At 43.7% G+C, this 18,233-nt stretch overlaps 1 protein-coding gene across 4 annotated transcripts in view; it reads right to left on the bottom strand.

Moving 5' to 3' along the window:
- Positions 1 to 16,464, bottom strand: part of DDX42 (DEAD-box helicase 42) — a 36,018-nt gene extending 19,554 nt beyond the window's left edge. The window contains exons 1-10 of one of the 4 annotated variants that reach the window (XM_043503333.1): positions 16,343 to 16,460; positions 14,109 to 14,213; positions 12,904 to 13,011; positions 11,961 to 12,197; positions 9,588 to 9,738; positions 6,293 to 6,354; positions 4,904 to 4,940; positions 2,713 to 2,862; positions 2,154 to 2,258; positions 577 to 696 (exon numbers count right to left, since the gene is read on the bottom strand). In XM_043503333.1, the coding sequence (XP_043359268.1) occupies positions 577 to 696; positions 2,154 to 2,258; positions 2,713 to 2,862; positions 4,904 to 4,940; positions 6,293 to 6,354; positions 9,588 to 9,738; positions 11,961 to 12,197; positions 12,904 to 12,911 (870 nt within the window). In that variant the 5' untranslated portion in view covers positions 12,912 to 13,011; positions 14,109 to 14,213; positions 16,343 to 16,460. Of the gene's footprint in view, positions 1 to 576; positions 697 to 2,153; positions 2,259 to 2,712; positions 2,863 to 4,903; positions 4,941 to 6,292; positions 6,355 to 9,587; positions 9,739 to 11,960; positions 12,198 to 12,903; positions 13,012 to 14,108; positions 14,214 to 16,342 lie in introns of those variants that run through there. The other 3 variants (XM_038385441.1, XM_038385442.1, XM_038385444.2) reach the window with 3 other exon arrangements.
- Between the last annotated feature and the right edge of the window lie 1,769 nt (positions 16,465 to 18,233).

Below are 18,233 nucleotides of genomic sequence, written 5' to 3'. Positions count from 1 at the left end.
CTGTTCTAACCGGCTGCGTATGCAGTAGAATCCCTTGCACATGCACTGCAATACAGGTGGGCCCACTTCACTGAGACAATGGGATACAATTCCAATAGCCAAAAAACCCCCCAAAAAAACAAAAAACCCACTTGCCATGTAGCCTACCAATCCTACTCATGGTGCTAGTTAGATGTGAACTGTTTGCTAGTATGAGGTTCTCAATGTGCTGTTCTTTGTTCATTTTGTGCAACACTTATTTTTAAAGCAATACAGTAAACATAAAAAGGGAACATCTAGCAGTGCTATATATTCCCCTGAGCAACAGGATAATGGCTCACACCTGCTACAAATCCTCATGTGGGGGGCCAATTAAAAAAGACTGGACTTTATTTACAGTTGATATTTAAAGTAGCAGGTAAACCTATTTTTAAAAATAAGTTTAAAGTGATTTGCAAGGATGTACGTGAATTATTCTTCAGGATAGCTTAATATAGGTGATCACAATTGCTCACAGCTTCACGTGGACTAAGGGTCATTTTTGCCCACAACTCTTCTGCTTTTAGTGCTAGAGAAATAGGAAGTAACAGTACTCACCTGACATTGTATAGGAGTGGGCTGGGTATACTCAGATTTCCGAATTTGATGCATAAGCTGTTCATCAAATCCAAAATGAGCAAAACTACTGCCAGGTCTGGGGGGAGCGGCACCAGAGACCTAGAAATAAAGAGATAAATGTACAGTACAAAATAAAAACTAGGAATTGGAAAGAGAAAAGCAGAGAAGTCTTTACACAAAATTAATATAACATTTTTGTATCAGAAGGTGGCACATTTTCATTTTGACAGACAAGGTTAATGCAGTGTAAATGCCATAAGATACAAGTTTGAAGCATTTCGGACTACAGGAACACGAATAGCAGCCTACACCAAAGTTTTGTCTTGTAACTCTTCCAGGTAGATGTTGCAGGAGCAAACTACAAGATTTCCTAAGTTTGCATTAAAGTGTCCACTGGAGGACTTACAGCGCAGCACTTTGGTGGTATGCTGCTATGCACAGCCCCATAGTCCAGAACCGAGGGGCAGCACAGACAAGCCCCGAGACTCACTAACCCCTGTGTGGTAGCTGGATAATACAACTTTTTTTACAAATGGGGAAACTAATGAGAAAGAAAAGTTAAATAGTCTGCCTAACTCATACAGTGATCTACCTGGAACCCATATCCAGGCATTCTGACTCTCAGAGGTAGATCATCTCAGTTATTTTTTATTTACTGCATAGGATAAAAAACTGCAGAACTGGGCATACACAGCATGAAAAAGATTACTGCTCTCGATTCAACACAGAACTGTTATTGCATAATGAAGGAATGAGTTTGAACAATTAAATTAGGTTGAAATGGTTAATTGTATTTAATATTTTACTATTACAAAAAAAAATCTCAAAATAAATGACGCTGAGCATCTGAATTCCAAAGGTGTCCCAGGATAAAGCACAAATGACAGAGCACGGATTCCCTTATCAAACATTACTATAGTTTCATTTCTCCACGGCACAATACCTTAGTCTAATTCAGGAGAATGTGATTGTACTACTTCTGTTTTTGTTTCCTATGGCAAGCAAACTGCTTTCTCAGGAACCAGAGTTATTAAACTCCCAGATTTATAAACACAAAGCAATATCCCTAAACTTAACTATGCCACTAAACTAGTGTGGAACTTCTGAAAGCATATACTAATACATTTGACTTTATTCCCCTATGCATAGGTTGAGTGAGCTAGACAGAGTTTTAATGTTGTTAGATAAATGAGATGGGTTTTTTATAATGTGCCTAGACCAATGGGCAAGCACGTTTAATATAAATGAAGGACACTGTTTTCCTCGTATTTACAGACATGTACCATACCCATATTCAATACATACAAACCCTTTAGGAAATGTAAACTGCACTTTAAATACATTGGCTAAAATTTTCAAATGTAACTGATGGTCTTGGGTGTCCAAAGGGCCCTAACTTTCAGGAAGTGCTGAGCACCTGCTCTCTGAAAATCAGACCCCTTTAGATGTCTCAAAATCACTGTCCTTTGTGAAAGTCTTGGGAATAATAACTACTAAAGTAATCCCAAGGGGTGAAAGTGAGGGGCCCTGGGAGTATGGTCTCGTTTCCAGCTTACCCGTAGATTCAACTTATGTCGTAGTTCCACTATCTGCTGTGGGGTGAGGCTGCTGATTTCTTCGTGCTCCTCGTAGAAGTTCTTCTCAAATGGAGGATATTCAATCTGCAGGTTCAATTACTCACAGTTAGTCTACGAGTCAAGAATCCATTCTGTACACTAGATTTTGGCAGGAAGGTTTGTCCTTTTCTGAGCAAAGTCTTAATCATCCCTGAAGTTAGCCCACAGCTGGGCTGGGAGGATGATTGTTTATTTGAATTAATTTCAAATTCTTGACTCCACTATTGCCCTGGACATCCCTGCCACTTATTCATCATTCTGTAAAATACTACCTTAACTTCTTACCACTCTTTTCCTTATAACTCTCACCTGTAATCCCCTAGTTCTTTTCTGCTCAATTACCTCAGACAGATCAAGATTAATTTTATAATAACTGTTAGCTAACTTAAACCTTTCAATCAGGTAGCTATTTTGAGGTGCTCCACAAATCTGGCTCATTAGGCTGAGGAACACACAAATTCCTTAAGTTAAAACCCAGTAGAAGAAACTCCATCCCTACCTCTGAATGATCAATAGGTGGAAGAGGATCTATGACTTTTTTGGATGGTGCAATTGGATTGCCATCACTATCATATTCCAAGTTATCCTCTTCCTCTTCTGGGACCACACCAGCAGTAGGATTTTCTGCCATGTAGCGAAAATAAGCTTCCTGCAGCAAAACACATCAGTAAAATCACACCCAAATACAATGGGGGAAATACTACTGTATTTTTTCTTAACTGGTGCATATATTAGATGGTCACTCGCTTTAACACCTACCATTGAAGGACAACATGTTCACTAGAACTGGCTCTTCTAGTAAACAGCAATAGTAGTAAAATCCAGAGGAAAGAATCAGAAGAAATGAAGAAAGCTGCTGTAATGTTCACTTAGTACCACAAAATGCTTTAAAAACTTTTTTCTTCTTTAAAAGACTGATTAAGAAATGTTTGTACCAAGAACTGTCATGTGTTATGCTTTATTAAATGGCAGGGTCTATTCTTACATCCTCAAAGACTACAGAACAAATGCTGCCACCTCTTAAACATGGAATTTTGAACAAAAAGTCACTATACGTTCAATTTTTTTTTAAACACCCCCCCCCCCCCCAAAATGCCTCAAATGTTTATTTTTCACCTCCCCCAACCATCCTCTGAGTGAGGAAAAGGTGTTTTGCTTCAATGTACAAACGGACCGTCAACACCCCATTTAAATGGGAAAGAAACAATTCCAAAAGAGAGGCACAAATTGGAACTCACTGAAGGCATTGGAAGATCCCACCCTACACATCTAACAAAGATGCACATCTACTGTAGAGACTCATTTAGCTCTCACTGTTAATCTGCAAACCAAAACTTTCTCATGGGGAAATGGGTGTCTCATCTGACTTCTCAGCAAAGATTCAAGGGCCAGATTTCCAAATTCCAGTGCATGTACCTGCGTGCAAATGTTTGCACTTGTCTAACTTTCGCATGTGCATTCAACAGGCCAGTTAGCTGCTTAACTAATCATCTGTGCATATAATTTGCATAGTCTCAAGTATTTGCATGCATAAATTAGCTTCACTCAAATGTATATAGTTACAGCACGTTGGAGTGGTCCTACATTACTGAAACTAACAGAATAGTTACTAACAAATCACAAAGTATCAAATAATTAGGATATGTCAAATAAATGAATAAAGTACATTTTGAAATGAAATCTCTTTTCTTCATTTATTATCTGTGTTAGGGCACATCTACAAGTACACTTACTGCATGGCAAGCTAGGGTGTAAAACTGAAGCAGTCGCAGTATACTGCACATTAAGTGTCCATGTGGACCCTACTGCAAAGCATAGCAGGGAACTTTCAGTACATACCAGCAGAGTTCACCCAGAGACTTAGTAAGCAGCATGCCGGTGTGTTGTTGATTCAAACTCCAGCTTGCCACACAGTAAGCATAAGTGTAGACATGACCTTATTGTATTGCCTCATTTGGGACTGGGGCCCTAATTATGCATAGAGAGTAAAAGATGATCTCTGCCCCCAAAGAGTGACAAAATTTGGCTGACAAGTCATCAGAGTGACTTCCCATGGTTCCACTGTAGCTCTGTATTAGATGACTATGATCTAGATGGAAGAACAAACTGCCTTCAGGCTAGAAGCTCAGCACAGCAACTTGGCTGATCTAACAGCTGATGAGTGGGTAATGTTTCTGAGAAGAGGGATCTCAGACAAATTTAAAAAGATTTGGTCTAACTTTCTAGAAATCTTTCATTTATTCCTAACAGATGGAAACTGAGACATCACTCTCCTCTCCCTTCCCTGCCCCGCCTTCCTTCCTCTCTCTCCCATTTCTTTTCCTTTCTGTTCTTCTCTTTTTTTGGGGGGCGGGGGAGAGGGAGAAGGGGAGGGTGTGGAACCAATATAAATAAAAGATATTACTATAACCAGTTTAGATGAGGCCCAGAGGTATTGAAAACTGTGTGTATTTTAAACCATATTAGCTGAAAGATCCTCTCACATACAAGTTACGGAACTGTGAGATTTTTTCCCCAATATTCTTTATTTCTTTTCTAAAGCATCTGGAAAGGCAGGGACAACAGGAAAACTAGTAGACTCTCTCGATGAACTTCCAAGTTTGTTTCAAATGGTATTCAAGTTTTGTTTGTACCTAAGTAGTTAGATTTTGGGGGGATAAAATAGATAGAAAGACTGCATAGGAACTCACTTGGTCATCTTCCTCTTCAATGTCATCTCGAATACCCCTGGAAAAACAAGCGGAGAAACAAACTTCCCTGCAAATGTTCCACATACCCAGCTCTGTATTGTCACTTGAGTAGTGATGAGCTCCATGCTTTAGTGGAAGACACAACACTAACAATATCAAGCAGCGATTAAATCAGTGTATAATCCCAACCCACAGGAGTTTTCATAATACATAATCCTGCACAAGCTTCATTTTACTTCCACTAGCATGGCTGAAGATTAGGAATTCTTTGATGTGGATTCTACTGTGAAAGTTTTTGAAAAGTGAGCATTTTGGTTTAAGTCCCTGGCGTTACCAAAAGATGTTAATACAAGCCCATAACTAAAGAGGGACAGGAACCAGGAAGTTTGAATCCAGTTCAGGGCTTCTCCAAAGTCGGTGATAGTTTGGATCCAGTGTTCTGTTTCAGGCCTATGAACAGCCTGATCAACGCCATGCAATATAGACTATATTAACACATTTGATGTTCACATCAAGTATCAATGGTACATAGTTATTTCACTTGATCAAGACAGACAAGCAAGCTCCCCCCTTGTAAATCTGCTTCTGAGCTCAAAATTTCTCAACTGTGGGGAGCAGCATGTGGCACTATTCTTAACCCCTGAACTAGGTTTAGAAGAATCTCAGTATTTATTGCAAAATTTTGTTTGTTTATTTCTAAATTTGTGCTGTGCTGCAACGGTTTTCACCAGATGATCCCAAAGGAGCCATCTACTCTAATAAATATGATTTTAGGCAAAACCAAACATTCCTAGTCACTGGGGAACAAATAGCTTCATCTGGGCCAGTCTGGCAAGCTAGTAGCAATGCAATGCATTGGCATGCAGGGATCTCAGTTTAATCCCTCAGTCTCTACGTTTGCATGGCCTGGGATTGCTGGGCAAAGAGTACCTGAATCACACTTGGGAACAATGTCCTTTGGATATTGCTCCGGAAGGCAGTGACTGGCTCTGTAGGGAGCTATACCCAGTTTTCCTTGGCTTGTGTAGATGGTTGCTGCAATGTAGGGACTTTGAGTACAGGGAGGGAAGAAAAGTCGTCGGTGATCCTTCCCAAATAAAATAAAATAAAAGCCTGGTTTGTTTTCTTATAAGTGAATCTTCCAGTATGTTTTGTTTTGGGGTGCCTCAAAGGATTCTGCTAATCTATCATCTGATGCTATTTTACTGCACAAAACTTTACAGCCACTGGAAGGGATTCTATGCTCTGGTTATTCACTATATTTACATTACATGGACCTAAAGAACCAATTAAGTTTAATGTAAAATTGAGAAGATGGTTTTTATAAGCCTTGAAATGCTCTAAACACCCTTACAAGGCAGGATCTGAGAGATACAGAAGAGAGCTTACTTTGTATTCTTTCTTTCCTTGTCTTTCTCTTCAAGTCTCTTCATGTCTCGAGCTGCTTGATCCTAAGAGGACACAGAATTGTATCACATAACAACTGCAAGGATAACGCTTGGAAAGGAAAAATCCTTATTGCAATGTTTTTTATACAAAGGGATGAATGACCTTGCAAAACATGATGATAAATCTGAAGGGGGAAAAAATAGTCAGTCATATTGTAATACGATCGAAGTAATCAGAGCTAGGTTATTCCATCATGCCACAGGAACAGCACTTTTGGGATTCAACAGTCTCTCATTCCATGTCCTATTATGCTAACCATATCATACCACTGACTAATCCTTTGGGAGTTCCCAGGCCAACGTTTTCCAATGCTGTTCTTAAAAACAGTTTTCTTCACACATCCGTCAGGAAAGCTGTGCTGGAATCCAGGTAGCACCAATTGTCTTTAAACAATTGCAGCTAGCAGAGTTGATGCCAAGGCATAAGTCAGTAAGATCAAAGTAACAAAAAAGTTTAAAATACTACCTTTATTACTCACAATGAATGATGTGGTACTGCCTGGTTAGATCTTTGGCGATGTTATAGTTCATCTGAAGGTTGAAGGCAATTTGGGTGAAAGTAATCATGAAATGATGATTTCATGATTCTAAGGAAAGGAAGGACAGGAGCAGAATAAAGACAATGGACTTCAAAAAAAGCAGATGTTAAACTCAGAGAGTTGGTAGGTAAGGTCCCATGGGAAAAAAATCTAAGGGAAAAAGGAGTTCATGAGAGCTGGCAGTTTCTAAAAGAGAGAATATTAAAGGTGCAACAGCAAGCTACCCTGATGCAAAGAAAAGAAAGGAAGAATAAAAGGGAAAGATAGAAAGAAGGAAAGAAGAAGCCAATATGGCTCCAATCAGGAGCTCTTTAATGCCTGAAAATCAAAAAGGAATCCTACAAAAAGCGGAAACATGGATAAATTGCTATGGAGGCGTACAAAAAAACGGCATAAGCATGCAGGGACAAAATCAGAAAGATTAAGGCACAAAAAGAATTACACCCAGCAAAGGACATAAAAGACAATAAGAAGAGGTTATATAACTACATTAACAGCAAGAGAAGGATGAAGAAAAGTAGAGGTCCTCTACTTAGAGGGGAAGGAGAACAAACAACTTGTGACATCAAGAAAGCTGTGATGTTTAATGCCTATTTTGCTTTAGTCTTCACTATAAGAGGTAAATTGTGATCAGAAACGTAACAATTAATATTAACAACAAGGAGGACTGAATGGAAGCCAAAATAGGGAAAGAACAGGCTAAAGAATATTTAAATAAGTTAGATGTATTTAAGTCAGCAGGAGGTGATGAAATTCACCCTAGGGTACTTAAGGAACTAGCTAAAGCTTTCTCAGAACCTACAGTGATTACTTTTGAAAATCCTTACAGGGCAGGTGAAATCCCAGAGACCTGGAGAATGGCAAACAAATTACCTATCTTTAAAAAGGGGAACAAAAAGGACTCAGGGCATGATAGACCAGTCAGTCCTAACTTCAATACCTGGAAAGATACTGGAACAAATTATTAAACAATTCATTTGTAAATACCAAGAGGATAATAGGGTTACAAATAACCACCAAGATAGATTTGTCAAGAACAAATCATGCCAAACCAGCATAATTTCCTTCTTTGACACAGTTACTGTTCTAGTGGGGGGCCTATAGACATGATGTCTTGATTTTAAGACAAGGTTTTTGACACAGTCTTACATGACATTCTCATAAGCAAAATAGGGAAATGTGGTCTAGATGAAATTAGTATAAGGTGGATGCAAAACTGGCTGAAAGGCTGTATTCAAATAGTCATCAATGGTCCACTGTCAAATTGAGGGGACATATTTAGTGGGATCCTGCAGGGGACTGTCCTGGGTTCAGCACTATTCAGCATTTTTAGTAATGACTTGGATAATAGAGTGGAAAGTATGCTTATAAAATTTGCAGATAGCAGCAAGGGATTGCTAACACTTTGGAGGACAGGATTAGAATTCAGACTGACCGTGACAAATTGTTGAACAGGTCCGAATTCAACAAGATGATTTTCAACAAACACAAGCACAAAGAACTTAGGAAGGAAAAAATCAGATGCACAACTACAAAATGGGGATAAACTGGGCAGGAGGTAGTGAAAAAGTTGTGAAAAAGGCTCATATTATTCTGGGATGCATTAAGAGGAATTCAGAGTAGCAGCCGTGTTAGTCTGTATTCGCAAAAAGAAAAGGAGTACTTGTGGCACCTTAGAGACTAACAAATTTATTAGAGCATAAGCTTTCGTGAGCTACAGCTCACTTCATCGGATGCATCCGATGAAGTGAGCTGTAGCTCACGAAAGCTTATGCTCTAATAAATTTGTTAGTCTCTAAGGTGCCACAAGTACTCCTTTTCTTTTTATTAAGAGGAATGTCATATGTAAGACATAGAAAGTAACTGTCTCGCTCTACTCAGCACTGGTGAGACCTCCATTGGAGTACTGTAACCAGTTCTTGGTGCAACACTTCAGGAAAGAGACTGACAAATTGAAGAGAGTCCAGAAGAGAGCAATAAAAATGATAAAAGGTATAGAAAACTTCACCTATGAGGAAAGATTAAAAAAAGAACAGGGCCTGTTTAGTCTTGAGAAAAGAAAATTGAGGGGGGACCTGATAACTGTCCATATATGTTAAGGGCTGTTACAAAGAGAACAGGAATGAACTGTTCTTGTCTTACCTTCAGAGGACATGGAGAAGTAATGCACTTAATCTTCAGCAAGAGAGATTTAGGTTAGATATTAGGAAAAACATTCTAACTATAAGGGTAATTAATCTCTGAAATAGGCTTCCAAGGGAGGTTGTGGAATCCGCATCACTGGAAGTTTCTAAGAACAGGTTGGACAAACACCTGTCAGGGATGATACGCTAGGTATACTTTTGACCTTCCTCAGTGCAGTGGGCTGGACTAGATGTCCTCTCAAGTTCCCTTCCAGACTTGCATGTCTATGATTCTTTTGGTAATTTTTTTTGGCTTTAGTCACTCTTAAATGGTTTTTACACATATTGGGATTATTTTTAAAATTCTCATGAAGATACTAGACAAGGACTCCGATATACAAAGTACAGCCTTATTCATGTAAATATGTAACAATATTATTGTAAACAGCACCTTGAAGAGCACTAATATGTATATTTATATATTTTTCTACGTATATTTATCTATGTTTCCTGCTCTTGACCGGAGAGGAGTTTAACACCTAAATTCATAAACACTTAATGAGTTGGGGCTTGCCTCCACTTCAGCCATGAATGCTTCCAAGGGATCATCTTCACTGTCAGAATCTCCTGATTTGGAATTAAACTGCTGGCGAGTGGGGGAATTCTCTGCAGGAATGTATGGCAAATCAACATTGCTGGAATCTTCCTCTTCATCCTCAAAGTATCTGACAGGTAAGAGAAAGTAGTTTATAGCACAGTAATGGGCCAAGTCAGCACACAGCTATAACAAGTCATGCAGTGGTCTATCTGTTTGTAGAGCCATTGGTTTGAGTCTCTGTATAACTGACTGGAGTGAATAACAAAACTTTGTTCTCATCTAGTTTTTTCCATTGAAGGACGTTGAGGTGCGATGCAGGGTACAAATGCATTAAGCTAGTAACTGAAGTAAGGCAAAAAAGAAAAGGAGTACTTGTGGCACTTTAGAGACTAACAAATTTATTTGAGCATAAGCTTTCGTGAGCTACAGCTCATTTCATCGGCTGCATTCGCTGGAAAATACAGTGGGGTGATTTATATATACACTACTATATAAATCTCCACACTGTATTTTCCACCGAATGCATCCGATGAAGTGAGCTGTAGCTCACGAAAGCTTATGCTCAAATAAATTTGTTAGTCTCTAAGGTGCCACAAGTCCCCCTTTTCTTTTTTGCGAATACAGACTAACAGGGCTGCTACTCTGAAACTGGAAATAAGGCAGGCTGTTATGGACAACTGTTCCTCTTCCCAAGCCCTTACAGAGTCAGGTTCTGCTACAGAACACTATTCTTTTACCTCTTCAATGTGTGTATAGGACTATAAGAAGGGTTAGTAAGGAGGCCAATGTTTTCAGGATGCTGGAAACACCCAACTGTATCTTGTTTGACTTGGATGATGCTGAACAGTGCCTCAGCCAGTGGCTAGCTGAGACTGAAGTATAGATGAAAGTGAGCTAGTTGAAACTCAACCCAAACAAGATAGGGGTAAGGGAAAGCAAGAGGTGATCCATCTATCAAGTGTCTGACAGGCTCACAATCTTTTTAATAAAAAGAAAAGGAGTACTTGTGGCACCTTAGAGACTAACAAATTTATTAGAGCATAAGCTTTTTTGAAGTGAGCTGTAGCTCACGAAAGCTTATGCTCTAATAAATTTGTTAGTCTCTAAGGTGCCACAAGTACTCCTTTTCTTTTTGCGAATACAGACTAACACGGCTGCTACTCTGAAACCTGTAATCTTTTTAATATGTTTAAATATGTTCTACAAACAACCGTGGAACAGAAATTAAATGACTTGCCCAAGGTCACATAGGACGTCTGTGGCAGAACAGGGAATTGAACCCGGGTCTCCAAAGTCCCAGGCTAGTGCCCTAAGGAATGGACCATCCTCTCTCTTTATAGACGAGGCAACTTCAGATTGTTTGACAGCAGGAGTATATCTTGCTAGGGTTTGTAACATAGGGGTGATTTTAGACTCCCAGCTGCTATTTGATAATTGTATTACAGAAGTATTCCAGTCAGTTTTTTACCATGTGCATATGGCTAAGAGGTTGTGACTTTTCATTCTGGATGGAGACTTTGCCACTGTTATCTATGCTGTTATTACCTCAGCTTAGACTACCGCGAGTGCTCAACATGGAGCCACACCTTAAAACCACTGAGAAACTGCAGTAGGTGCAGAATGCAGTGGCTTCCTTACTGAGGGGGGCAGCTTGCTGGAAATATGCGATAGCAGCACTGCAGGAACTGCACTGGCTGACTGGAATTTTGGGTGCTGGTTATGACCTATAATGCCCTGTATAGCCTGGGACTGGCCTACTGGAGGGATCGCCTCTCTCCCCATGCCATTCTGCCACAGCTGAAGTCAGCAGGGATGCTCAAGCTGGATTCCCCTCATTGTAAAAAAAACAGAGGGGGAAGCTGGCAGGACATGGGAGCTCCAAGACTTTGGAACTTGGTCCCCCTGTTGGTCTAAAATAGCCTGAATTTGGTGACCTTTTGAACATGCTGCAAAAGACGTTCAACTGGGCTTTTGGAGGAGGCTATGGGCATGCTTCCTACAATGATGAAAGGGTGGAAAGGAATTTTTGTAGGTGGCTGGCTGGCTAAGTTCCTATTGAAATGATTACTTAAAATATACTGGGATTTTATTATATCCACTAATGATGTGTTACTGTGCCTAGATCCTTGAATAGGCATCTTATTATTTTAAATCTAAATAATTAAAATAAGCTTCACAAAACTCTCACAACATAGAGAAGGATATTATTCCCCTTTGATTGAGAAGAAAACCCAGGCTCAGAGAGTTTAAACTATTTCTCTGCTTGTTAGTTTCAATCAATGAAATTTGCTCCTTGAAACCTGTAAAACAACCAAATCTAAAACAGGATACACAAAAAAAGTAGCTTACGCATTCTCCTCATCAAAGTTTGCTCGCTTTGATCCAATTTTATAGAAAGAAGGGAGCTGAGGCGGTGCTGACTTCCCAAACGCAGCTGAAGAGCCAGGTGTTCCAAAAGCACTATGGGACTGTGAAGGGAGTTTTGGTTCCTCTTTCTTTCCAGGGGCTATGGCAAATCCTCCAAAACCAAAGCCTCTTTTGGTGCCAGGTCCACCTTTGTTCCAGTTCATGATGTCAGCAATCTCTCTGTTACGGTCATAATATACCGTTAACATCCCCTCTGTTATAGTTTGCCAGATACAAAAGGCACAAATTCCTTTGACCAGGGCTTCCTACAGTCATCTAGAGATGGATGTTTGAGAAGATAACCCCAACTAGGATTTTGGCTTTATTCCTCTACTGAAAATATTAATATATTCACTTTTCATTAAAGAAAAATGAACAGGTTGCTGTCTAAAATATTACATCCCTCAAAAAGTTCCATCAATCAAAAAGAAATACATGTTACCAGGTTTATAGATAAAATAATCTATCACCTGTTAACACAGTGCTTAACAAACATTCCCGTCCTGTAGATTTTACAATCTAAGATAGACAAATAAACCCAAGGCGAGGACCCTGAACACAAGAACCGATGTGGGAGGAGAAGTGGAAAGTCAACTGAATAAATATTTTGCATTTCTATACAGTCCCATCCCTGAATGTGTTATAGCTTTGTAGATATTGCACAGCTGAAATCCAGCCACCTTTAGAGAGGAGGGCAATAACCAATTAGCACATAGCAAACCACACAACCGTAGGGGGAGGGGAAATGTTGGTCAAGAACAAAAAGTCAAGCCTCACTTAAGAGGTGTGCCTTAGGATACTTAAGATACACACAGAGTAGACAGCACCTCAGTTCTTGAGGTCACATTTGAAAGACTCCCACCCAATCTGTTTGCACAGAACTCATTTTTCCATGTCAGGAGGATGAAGGGCTCAGTTGTTGATGCTGCTAGGATTTTACCCTGATTCCATGAAGATAAGTATTTTCCCAATGCTTGGACAACCAAAGTCATACCTTCAAGGCACAAAAAAAAAAGGGAGGGGCATGATGCACAGCCCTTTCAAGTGTGTTATAGTCAGAGGGCTCCTGGTGTAGCCGTCTTATTAGACAACTCTCTGCATTCACTGGGACCCCTTCAATGACATTAAGGTGCATAGCTAAGAGAAATAACTGGCAAATCCGAGAGTAAATTCTGTATACTACCTCCTACACAAAGCATTTACCAGTTTGGAATCTGCTCAACAAATCTAAAAGTCTAGAACATGGAGCTCACTAGGTCATTTTTGGAAAAAAAAATCATTCCTCTGCTCTCCATAGTAGAAGCTCGATTCCAATAATCTGTTCTTCCCACTTGCACCAACACAATTCTCAAGCTTCAAACCTGCTGATATGTGACAAACGCCTGAATTGTGGAACACTTGGCTTTTGTTGCTTGTGCTGTACTTCATGAATTGTAATATTTTTTAATATTAAATCAGTTTGTAAGGCTGTTTTCTCACTGTGTGAATAAAAGAAAACTGGAAAAGCATATATCAAGTACAATCAAAAACACAACGCTCTGCAGAACAATCTGCTACACTTGATTATGAAGTCTACTCAAGTCTTTGCTATTGCTATTGATTTTTTTACGTGGATGGTGCTCAGACATCACAGTGACAAGCTGCAGTAGAAAACTCTAAAGATAGACAGAGGTGTGTGCAGATTTCCCCAATCGACATAATTTTGGGAAAAGAGACGCTGAGGACCGCATCTTCTCTGGAGGCCACCTTGCCTTTAAGAGCAGGAACACCACAGCAGTCTCCACACCCCCAGTTCACCACACTTTAGAAAATGTACTGGTTAAGAGAAGAAAGGGTGAAACTTTGTCCCCTTGGGATTATATGCCTTGAGGATTGGGAAGGGGACAGACACTCTGGCCTCCTAACTCCTAAGATCATTTTGCCTTGTGAAAGATCCTACACTGGGTGGGTGGACGGAGAATGAGATTGCAGCAGTATCCCCCCACCAGATCATTCTGCCTTGAAAAGACAGAAAGGAAGGAACACCCCAGCCTTCCCTCTCATGGATCATCCTAAATTTGAGGAAGGACTGGGACAACAAACTGCACCCACCTGTTCTCCCCGTCACCCAGTCAGGGATGGTGTGTATATGGGGAAAGAGAGGAAAACCACACTGCAGTCTCCTTCCGCCAGAAATCACCCAATTGGGAATGGTGTCTGTATGGGGGGAGGGTCAAAAAAGAGAAGAGAACCACACTGCACCCCTCCACCTTCCCCCAGTAAAGATTGCCCAGTCAGGTACTGGGTATGTATGGGGGGGGGGGGGGAAATGGGATAGGGGGAAGAGAGCAAAACTACACTTGCAGCATCCTTTCCCACAGTGGGGAAGGCTACATGCATCACCTCTTTCTCCCTCCCTACCCCATGATCCAAGCTTGTGGGGCAAGTGAGTGAGAATATCCTACATCCCCCCCACCCCCCACTCAAGCGTTCATGCTGCCCTGCATGGGGTCAGTTGGACATTGTAGCTTGGTTTGGGGATGAGATCCACACTATTCTAGGGGAAAGGGGGACATTGTAGCTCGATTCGGTATGAGGTAGGTACCGTTCAGGGGGGAGGGGGCTGCTGTAGCTCGGTGTGGAGGTGATATCCATGCTGCCCTAAGGAGTGCGGGGAAGAGGCTGTAGCTCAGTTTGGGGGTGAGATCCATGCCGCCCTGGGTGGGAAAAGGACTGCCCTAGCTCGAGCTGGGGATGAGACCTGCACTTCCCTCGGGGGGGAAGGGGCACCCCTATAGCTCATAAAAAGAAAAGGAGTACTTGTGGCACCTTAGAGACTACTAGCAAATTTATTAGAGCATAAGCTTCCATGAGCTATCGCTCACGAAAGCTTATGCTCTAATAAATTTGTTAGTAGTATCTAAGGTACCACAAGTCCTCCTTTTCTTTTTGCGGATACAGACTAACAGGGCTGCTACTCTGAAACCACTATAGCTCAATGGGGGAGGGGGGAGGGGTGTGTGCGCAACCCGTACTGCCCTAAGGGGAGGGGGCCGCTGTAGCTCAGGGTGGGGGTGAGACCCGTGCTGCCCCGGGGGGGGAAGGGGGCCGCTGTAGGTCTGGGGGGTGAGACCCACGCTGCCCCAGAGAAGGGGAAGGGGGCTGCTGTAGCTCGGGGAGGGAGAGACCCACGCTGGACGGGGGGGGAGAAGGGGGCACTGTAGCTCTGTGCGCGGGGTGGGTGAGACCCGCGCTGCCCCGGGGGGGGGAAGGGGGCCGCTGTAGATCGGGGGGGGGTGAGAGCCGCGCTGTCCCGGGGGGGGAAGGGGGCCGCTGTAGATCGGTGCGGGGGGGGGGGGTGAGACCCCCGCTGCCCCGGGGGGGGGGAAGGGGGCCGCTGTAGGTCGGTGCAGGGGGGGTGAGACCCACGCTGCCCCGGGGGGGGGGAAGGGGGCCGCTGTAGGTCGGTGCGGGGGGGGTGAGACCCGCGCTGCCGCGGGGGGGGAAGGGGGCCGCTGTAGCTCGGTGCGGGGGGGGGGGGGTGAGACCCGCGCTGGGAAGGGGGCCGCTGTAGGTCGGGGGGGGGGGGGTGAGACCCGCGCTGCTCCGGGGGGGGGGGGGGAAGGGGGCCGCTGTAGGTCGGGGGGGTGAGACCCGCGCTGCTCCGGGGGGGGGGGAAGGGGGCCGCTGTAGGTCGGGGGGGTGAGACCCACGCTGCTCCGGGGGGGGGGGGAAGGGGGCCGCTGTAGGTCGGTGCGGGGGGGGTGAGACCCGCGCTGCCCCGGGGGGGAAGGGGGCCGCTGCAGGTCGGGGGGGGTGAGACCCGCGCTGCCCCGGGGGGGGAAGGGGGCCGCTGCAGGTCGGGGGGGGTGAGACCCGCGCTGCCCCGGGGGGGGGGGCAAGGGGGCCGCTGTACGTCGGGGGGGGTGAGACCCGCGCTGCCCCGGGGGGGGGGGGGGAAGGGGGCCGCTGTACGTCGGGGGGGGTGAGACCCGCGCTGCCCCGGGGGGGGGGGAAGGGGGCCGCTGTAGGTCGGGGGGGGTGAGACCCGCGCTGCCCCGGGGGGGGGAGCTGAGCTGAAGCAGGCGGCCCCGCCCCCTCTCTTGGGGGCTCTGTGCCCGGGGGCTGAGGGGGCGGCTCACCCCCGCCCGCCGCCCGCTAAGGCTGAGGGACGCGGGGAGTCTCGAGCAGGGGGCGGGCCCTTTGTCCGGGGCAGGCCCGGGCGCCGCCAGCCGCACTAGGCCGCGGGCCCCCACCCGCCGGAAGCAGGCCCCGCTCGCTGGGCCCCGCGGGGAAACGCGATACGGGGCCGCCTCTTGGCTCCCCTCCCCGCCCCCCGGACTCACTCGTTGCTCGGGCTCGCCTGGCTCCAGCCGCCTCTTCCCCCGTTACCGGGAGGGGGAGGGGAACGTGCCTGCGGGTGTGGCGGGATGACGTCACCGCGCTGCTGCGTGGCATGCGCACTGGGGGCGGCTGAGGCTGCGCGAGGAGATGGGCAGAGGTGACCTCTGACTCAGTGGGCCCAGCCAGCCCCCATAGACTCTCTCCAGGGGTTCTCGAAGTGGGGGTCGGGACCCCTCGGGGGATCACAAGGTTCTGACATGGGGAGGGGGTCGTGAGTTGTCAGCCTCCACCCCAACCCCTGCTTTGCCTCCAGCATTTAGAATGGTGTTAATACATAAAAAGTTTCAGAGTAGCAGCCGTGTTAGTCTGTATTCGCAAAAAGAAAAGGAGGACTTGTGGCACCTTAGAGACTAACAAATTTATTAGAGCATAAGCTTGCTAATGCATCCGATGAAGTGAGCTGTAGCTCACGAAAGCTTATGCTCAGATAAATTTGTTAGTCTCTAAGGTGCCACAAGTACTCCTTTTCTTTTTACATAAAAAGTGTTTTTCATTGTTAAGGGGGGGGGGTCACACTCAGAGGCTCGCTATGTGAAAGGGGTCACCAGCAACGTTCCGTCTAATTTTTGACAGGCCGTGTGCGCAAAAGATTTCTTCTGTGCAAAGTTTTGAAGCAGAGTTCCAATGTGTGCGCCATGAGGCGAATGCGCCCAAGCGGGTAACATGCTGATGCATTTAAAAAGTTTTAATTTGCAATTTGTGTCAATTTGCATGGGTTTTCAGATAGAGACATCATAAGTAAAAGAAAAACAAGTTTGTGTTTTAAATTTAAAATTTTCCTAAAAAATATCAATAAATGATTATCCGCCAAGAATAAGATATGTAAATACACATGCATTTTAATTTCCTTATTGGTCGAAATGTCAAAGACTGCTAAAATAACCTTACTGTTTTTCCCTGCGATCTTTTTCATTTGCCCATTCAATATAAACTCTGTCCAGATCTATCAGTCCTCCATCCAGCTGATAACTCTTAATACACATCAGCATGTCCAAATGATCTACTTGTAAACGATTCCATAGTTTGGTTTTTAGAGTGTCCATTAAGCTAAAGCCACACTCACAGTCTGCACTTGATGCTAGGAATGCTCCTCCAATATCCATCAACTTTGCAAGATCCTGAAACTGTTCGTTCTGGTGAGCAAATGTCACCATATCCGGAAAACTTAGAACCAATTGGCTTTTGATTCTTTGGACTACTGCAAACTTGAAGGCATTGTACTGACTGACTATAACAATCTCTTCAGCAATAAAGTCTTTGTATTTTGAACATAAGGATTTTGCCTAATGAATTCCAAAAATTGAAGTCACACTTCAACTTAACTATTGCTGCACAATCAAAAGCAGACCACTCCTGGACTTCATCCTCTGGAAATCTGTCTGCCAAATGTGCACACAAAATGTTTATGAAAGTTATTATGGAACTGGTATCAATTTCATTATTTTTTTGAGAGCTCATATCCAAGAGAGCCTTAACTTTGTCATTCCATAAGACTGAATCTCCAAGGTCCTGTCTTCTGATCTTGTTCAGTTTACCTCGGGCAAGGTGAAATGCTTCAAGAGGTGTAAGGCCCTGTTTCTGGAGCAGCGTGGATAGTGAAGCCAGCTCGGACAAAACATCATACAAAACTTCTAATGTTATTTGGTATTCCATGGTATTCAGCTTTTTGTGGCAGTATTTAGAAACTGGATCAGTATCTTTGTCTTGCTCAAAATATTCCAGAAGAGGATTATAGTTGTGAATAATTGCTCTAAGTGCAAAGTGCCTAGATAACCAGCACACTTCATTGAGTGGCCTGAAAGCTACTGACTCACATTCAGAAGCATCCTGAAT

This window comes from Dermochelys coriacea, chromosome 27 (assembly GCF_009764565.3).
Source record: "Dermochelys coriacea isolate rDerCor1 chromosome 27, rDerCor1.pri.v4, whole genome shotgun sequence".
NCBI lineage: Eukaryota > Metazoa > Chordata > Testudines > Dermochelyidae > Dermochelys > Dermochelys coriacea.
The sequence above is the reverse complement of the archived record's forward strand: the minus strand, read 5'-3'. Positions and strand labels throughout refer to the sequence as shown.